The 7617-nt window shown below is 51.2% G+C and overlaps 1 protein-coding gene across 1 annotated transcript in view; it reads right to left on the bottom strand.

The window, feature by feature from the left end:
- Window positions 1-3116: 3116 nt before the first annotated feature.
- The window catches only part of lrtm2a (leucine-rich repeats and transmembrane domains 2a), a 6231-nt gene continuing 1730 nt past the window's right edge, over window positions 3117-7617 (bottom strand). The window contains exon 2 of the mRNA XM_055905943.1: window positions 3117-3610. Coding sequence (XP_055761918.1) covers window positions 3123-3610 — 488 coding nt within the window. The 3' untranslated portion in view covers window positions 3117-3122. The remainder of the gene's footprint in view (window positions 3611-7617) is intronic.

Here is a 7617-nt window from a genome sequence, read left to right on the forward strand (position 1 = left end):
AACACATATTCTACTTCCTACTTCCTGTCCCTCTAGGTCACATGATCACATGTTTTGCTATGATGCTAAAGGAACAACAGAACACATACCGGTAATTAGTAAGTCAGCAACATTACAAACAAAGTAAACAAACATAGATTAATGTAGCAAATAACAAGGACTTCATATGGAAAAGTACTTTATCATTCTGAACTATAGACTCTTCGTATTCCCTCTTTCCTTATAGCATGTCTCCCAAATGGCCCCATAGGGCTCTAGCTAAAAGTAGTGCACTGCATTGGGAATAGGGTGCATCCCATTTCATCCCATACATCCCATTTCATCCCATACCTCCCATTTCATCCCATACATCCCCATACATCCCATTTAATCCCATACATCCCATTTCATCCCATACCTCCCATTTCATCCCATACATCCCATTTCATCCCATACATCCCCATACATCCCCATACCTCCCATTTCATCCCATACATCCCATACCTCCCATTTCATCCCCATACATCCCATTCATCCCATACCTACCATTTCATCCCATACATCCCATTTCATCCCATTTAATCCCATACATCCCATTCATCCCATACCTCCCATTTCATCCCATACATCCCCATACATCCCATACATCCCCATACATCCCATACCTCCCATACCTCCCATTTCATCCATACATCCCATACATCCCATACATCCCATTTCATCCCATACATCCCCATACATCCCATACCTACCATACATCCCATTTCATCCCATACATCCCATTTAATCCCATACATCCCATTTCATCCCATACATCCCATACCTCCCATTTCATCCCATACATCCCATTTCATCCCATACATCCCCATACATCCCACACCTCCCATTTCATCCCATACATCCCATTTCATCCCATACATCCCCATACATCCCATACCTCCCATTTCATCCCATACCTCCCATTTCATCCCATACATCCCCATACATCCCATACCTCCCATTTCATCCCATACCCCTCATTTCATCCCATACATCCCCATACATCCCATACCTCCCATTTCATCCCCATACATCCCATACCTCCCATACCTCCCATTTCATCCCATACCTCCCATTTCATCCCATACCTCCCATTTCATCCCATACATCCCATTTCATCCCATTTGATATGTCGCTAGTTCTCTTTCATCACTATCCGCCTGTTTATCTACCATCATATTAAGATCTGTTATCAAGACACGCCTCCCAAGCTACTATGGAATCCTGGGTAGTATTCCGGCGTCTCATTCCAATTCACAGAGAACTGTGGTACTGTACGTGGGTTATTACCCATTTAACAACAACACAACTGGATTCAGTTAGTAGCTACCTTTTTGTTACCAACATCGCTAGCAAGACTGTATACCGGTAGGGTTTTGTCAGAGCAAATCTAACCAGCTCTAAAACGTTACAGGATATCAGGTTATCACCCAAACAAAACCAACAAAACCAAATTAAAAACTGACACGGGACCAAATGAATGTTTATCAACAGCCAGGAGTTGGGTCACTGCATGTAACAGAGGTCATATTAAATCATCTAAACCATAGAACAGTATAGAATCATATACGCTTTGTCTGTCCAGACAATTCAGGGCTGGGGGAAGATCCTGCTAGTTAGTAGGAGAGGTTGATGTCCATCCATGGAGATTACACAGAGAGGGAAGAGAGGAGAGAAGTCCCCACAGTGGTTGTGTGTTCCTCCAGAAGGTGGGAACAGAGGGATGAAAGGGAGGGAGGGAGGGAGGAGGAGGAGGGAAGAGGAAAAGTCCCCACAACGGTTGTGTATTCTTACAGCAGGTGGGAACAGAGGGGAGGGAGGGGAGGGATAAAAGACAATAGCAGCATCTTTTAATCCCTTGTTTTTTTTAAATATCCCTCTGAGCGTCTGGCCATCCCTCCATCTTACAGAACGAGAAGGAGGGAGAGGACAGAGAGAACAAGGCCATCCCTCCATCTCAGAGAACAACAGGAGGGAGAGGACAGAGAGAACCAGGCCATCCCTCCATCTCAGAGAACAACAGGAGGGAGAGGACAGAGAGAACCAGGCCATCCCTCCATCTCAGAGAACAACAGGAGGGAGAGGACAGAGAGAATCAGGCCATCCCTCCATCTCAGAGAACAACAGGAGGGAGAGGACAGAGAGAACCAGGCCATCCCTCCATCTCAGAGAACAACAGGAGGGAGAGGACAGAGAGAATCAGGCCATCCCTCCATCTCAGAGAACAACAGGAGGGAGAGGACAGAGAGAACCAGGCCATCCCTCCATCTCAGAGAACAACAGGAGGGAGATGACAGAGAGAATCAGGCCATCCCTCCATCGCAGAGAACGACAGGAGGGAGAGGACAGAGAGAACCAGGCCATCCCTCCATCTCAGAGAACAACAGGAGGGAGAGGACAGAGAGAATCAGGCCATCCCTCCATCTCAGAGAACAACAGGAGGGAGAGGACAGAGAGAATCAGGCCATCCCTCCATCTCAGAGAACAACAGGAGGGAGAGGACAGAGAGAACCAGGCCATCCCTCCATCTCAGAGAACAACAGGAGGGAGAGGACAGAGAGAACCAGGCCATCCCTCCATCTCAGAGAACGACAGGAGGGAGAGGACAGAGAGAACCAGGCCATCCCTCCATCTCAGAGAACGACAGGAGGGAGAGGACAGAGAGAACCAGGCCATCCCTCCACCATGTCCTGCCAGACCAGACCATGACAAATCAGACCAGTCCAGACCAAACCAGACCCAGTTCTTGTTTCTGCGGGACTGTGGGGTTTGAGGGCTGAGGGATAGAGAAGGGTCATTGAAGGTTCAGAGTTTGTTGATCACCCTATCAGATGGTTGTCTAGTGGTCTGACACGTTCATGTCTGTCTCATCTCAGAATGAGAACAGGGTTCAGAATGGAGGAGAGGACCCATTGTGATCGTCGTTTGGTGGAGATAGAGAAGTCAGTAGCAGGAGCTGATTAGTTTCAGGGGGAGAGGAGGAGGAGGAGAACGAGGAGGAGGAGAAGCGGCTCAGTAGGACAGCATCCAGAGAGAAGAAAAGGAGGGAGAGGTGGAATACAGCCCTTTCAACCCTGACCCCTGACCTCCAACCCCTGACCCCTCTATGCCACAGAGGAGATCTGCTTGTCCTCAGGGTCTGCGTCACCCTCCCCGTCTCCCATCAGCGGCTGCCTCTTCTTCAGCTCTCGTTGATACTTGGCCATGAGCGAGGCATAGATACATCCGTAGGCTGCTGCCCCCACCATCATGATACACACGATGCCACACACCACCCCGGCTATCACCACCGTCCCGATGGCCCTGCGCACGCTCACCGGCTGGTAGCGCCGCCGCACACAGTCCGGGACGGGCACCAGGTCGCCCGCAGCGGGGACTTCGGATGTGGGGGCTCCGCCGGTGCCTCCGGAGCCGGTAGTTCGGCCGCAGGGCGGGGACAAGCCTTCTTTTCCTCCGCTCCTCGCCCCCCCTCCTCCTCTGTTCTCGTCATCCAGTTGGAGGCAGTAGTTGAACATCTCCACTGGAACGCCACGGATGTCCCGCCCTCGCAGGTCCTTAGGGAGGGTACACTCCACCCCATCTACCTTACCACCTGGAGGTAGAGAAAGAGGGGAGCGGGGGATGAGGGAGAGAGAGAGGGGGGATGAGGGAGAGAGAAAGGGGAGAGGGGGGATAGAGGACAGAGAGAAGGGGAGAGAAGGGGGGAGAGAGAGAGAGAGAGAGAGAGAGGGGAGAGGGGTGATAGAGGACAGAGAGAAGGGGAGAGAGAAAAATAAAATGTTATTCAGAGTAAAAGCATCAGATGGTATTCAGAGAGAGAGAGAGACAGAGTGACAGAGAGAGACAGAGTGACAGAGAGTGACAGAGAGTGACAGAGAGTGACAGAGAGTGACAGAGAGTGACAGAGAGTGACAGAGAGAGACAGAGAGAGACAGAGAGAGACAGAGAGAGACAGAGAGAGACAGAGAGAGACAGAGAGAGACAGAGAGAGACTGAGAGAGACATTGTGAGAGTGAGAGAGAGAGAATTACCACCACACACCAGTCATCATCCTCCTGGTAAGTAAACAAGTCTGCAGTTTCATCAGAATGAATACAAATAAATGGCAACTGGCAGCCATTGTGGAGCCATGGGGGGTGTATGGTGGAACCAAGGGAAGGTCACAGCTAGCATGCGACAATTCCACTCCACTCTACAGTGACTGCTCTCTGTCTGACGAACACTCAGGGTCTGCTGGCTGTATAACTGTCTGACAGGATCGATGAAGCCCTCTAGTATGTCAGACTTTCCATGTTGAATCGGAGATGGCCTCAACTAAAGCCCTTGGAGAATTGATGAGATGACATCATAGCTACAGCGAGTGTCTGGACCAGGGTGTGGATGTGCCTCAGGGGAAGATCTAGCTATGTGTGTGAGGGGGTGTGTGTGTCAGTCAACATAAGGATTAGGTGACTCATTTGTTGTCCCTAAGGGAGGGAGGGAGGGAGGGAGGGAGGGAGGGAGGGAGGGAGGGAGGGAGGGAGGGAGGGAGATCACATGCCGCGTTTGTCTCAACATGTGTCAGGGATGAACGTCTTGCAACGGAACCATTTTATTTACCAACAAACACGCCCGCTCATACTGTGGTTGAAACAGATGACTTGGCCCCAGCTACTCCTTCTAAAGGAAGGGTACTAACAGAAGCTCCAGGAATAGAGGGGATCCAGCAGGGAGAAGAGCCCCAGTCTGAGGCCTGTCTCTGGGTATATGCTCTCCCTCTCTCCTCTCCCGGATGTGATGTGGGGGCAGATGGGTATCAGGAACATGGGTGAAAACATGGACCATGCTCTCTCACTTCGTCACCTCAAACACACACACACACACACACACACACACACACACATACACACACACACGCACACCCACACGCACACACACACACATACACACACACACGCACACCCACACGCACACGCGCACACGCACACACACACACACACACACACACACACACACACACGGACTTGCCTACACTCTCTCTCCGTCACTTTAAATGGCCTCATAAATACTGAAGAGGGATGCTCCGGTCCTTCTGACAGTTTACTACTGGAAGTGTCAGCTTTATTTTTCAACCATTTAGTTTATCTAGCTCTCGATTTATGGTATTCCCTTGTAAGAGTGTGGAGTGAATTCTCCCCGGGCGAGAAGCCGAGAAGTCTCAGAGCTGGTAGGTTTTCACTGTCCGAGACGGGGATGTAATGATGGGTCAGGACATGGAGAGAGGGCATTAGAAAATCATGAGGGCTAAAAGCTACGTCTGGCTGTTAGGACGGTTCCTGGCTGTTAGGACGGTTCCTGTCTGTTAGGACGGTACCTGGCTGTTAGGACGGTACCTGGCTGTTAGGACGGTACCTGGCTGTTAGGACGGTACCTGGCTGTTAGGACGGTTCCTGGCTGTTAGGACGGTACCTGGCTGTTAGGACGGTACCTGGCTGTTAGGACGGTACCTGGCTGTTAGGACGGTACCTGGCTGTTAGGACGGTACCTGTCTGTTAGGACGGTACCTGTCTGTTAGGACGGTTCCTGTCTGTTAGGACGGTACCTGTCTGTTAGGACGGTACCTGGCTGTTAGGACGGTACCTGGCTGTTAGGACGGTACCTGTCTGTTAGGACGGTACCTGTCTGTTAGGTCGGTACCTGGCTGTTAGGTCGGTACCTGGCTGTTAGGACGGTACCTGGCTGTTAGGACGGTACCTGGCTGTTAGGACGGTACCTGGCTGTTAGGACGGTACCTGGCTGTTAGGACGGTACCTGTCTGTTAAGACAGTTCCTGGCTGTTAGGACGGTTCCTGGCTGTTAGGACGGTACCTGGCTGTTAGGACGGTACCTGGCTGTTAGGACGGTACCTGGCTGTTAGGACGGGACCTGGCTGTTAGGACGGTAGCTGGCTGTTAGGACGGTACCTGCTGTTAGGACGGTACCTGGCTGTTAGGACGGTACCTGGCTGTTAGGACGGTACCTGCTGTTAGGACGGTACCTGGCTGTTAGGACGGTACCTGGCTGTTAGGACGGGACCTGGCTGTTAGGACGGTACCTGTCTGTTAGGACGGTACCTGGCTGTTAGGACGGTACCTGTCTGTTAGGACGGTACCTGTCTGTTAGGACGGTACCTGTCTGTTAGGTCGGTACCTGGCTGTTAGGACGGTACCTGGCTGTTAGGACGGTTCCTGGCTGTTAGGACGGTACCTGGCTGTTAGGACGGTACCTGGCTGTTAGGACGGTACCTGGCTGTTAGGACGGGACCTGGCTGTTAGGACGGTACCTGTCTGTTAGGACGGTACCTGGCTGTTAGGACGGTACCTGTCTGTTAGGACGGTACCTGTCTGTTAGGACGGTACCTGGCTGTTAGGACGGTTCCTGTCTGTTAGGTCGGTACCTGGCTGTTAGGACGGTACCTGGCTGTTAGGACGGTTCCTGGCTGTTAGGACGGTACCTGGCTGTTAGGACGGTACCTGGCTGTTAGGACGGTACCTGGCTGTTAGGACGGTACCTGGCTGTTAGGACGGTACCTGTCTGTTAGGTCGGTACCTGTCTGTTAGGACGGTACCTGTCTGTTAGGTCGATACCTGGCTGTTAGGACGGTACCTGGCTGTTAGGACGGTAGCTGGCTGTTAGGACGGTACCTGTCTGTTAGGACGATACCTGTCTGTTAGGTCGGTACCTGGCTGTTAGGACGGTACCTGGCTGATAGGACGGTACCTGGCTGTTAGGACGGTACCTGGCTGTTAGGACGGTACCTGTCTGTTAGGACGATACCTGTCTGTTAGGTCGGTACCTGTCTGTTAGGTCGGTACCTGGCTGATAGGACGATACCTGGCTGTTAGGACGGTACCTGGCTGTTAGGACGGTACCTGGCTGTTAGGACGGTACCTGTCTGTTAAGACGGTTCCTGGCTGTTAGGACGGTTCCTGGCTGTTAGGACGGTACCTGGCTGTTAGGACGGTACCTGGCTGTTAGGACGGTACCTGGCTGTTAGGACGGTACCTGGCTGTCTGTTAGGACGGTACCTGGCTGTCTGTTAGGACGGTACCTGGCTGTTAGGACGGTTCCTGTCTGTTAGGTTGGTACCTGCTGTTAGGACGGTACCTGGCTGTTAGGACGGTACCTGGCTGTTAGGACGGTTCCTGGCTGTTAGGACGGGACCTGGCTGTTACAATGCCACAACAGAAGGAGATCACTTTGGCTAGAATATTAGATTAGATTCAACTTTATTGTCATTGAACAAGTACAAGTACAACGAAATGCACTTAGCATCTGACCAGTTGTGCAAATTAAAGAATACAAAAAAATTATAAGTGAACCAATTAGGTACAATGTGTGTCATTAAGTGGGATGTATAAATGTGCAATGAAGACACATTGAAAGTACTAGGAGGCATGTAACAGAAATGCAGGGATAGCAGCAATGAGGTCACCGAGCTAGACATGTATAGACAACTCCAAGAGAGGAGTTTCCCTGACATTGCCATAGGCCAGTAAAACCTGTGACTCTCCTCTAAATCTACCCCACCAAACCAACTCCCAACTGGGGTAGAGTATATATATAAATACACGGCTGGAT

The sequence above is a fragment of the Salvelinus fontinalis genome, chromosome 39 (genome assembly GCF_029448725.1).
Source record: "Salvelinus fontinalis isolate EN_2023a chromosome 39, ASM2944872v1, whole genome shotgun sequence".
In the NCBI taxonomy this organism is placed as follows: Eukaryota; Metazoa; Chordata; class Actinopteri; order Salmoniformes; family Salmonidae; genus Salvelinus; species Salvelinus fontinalis.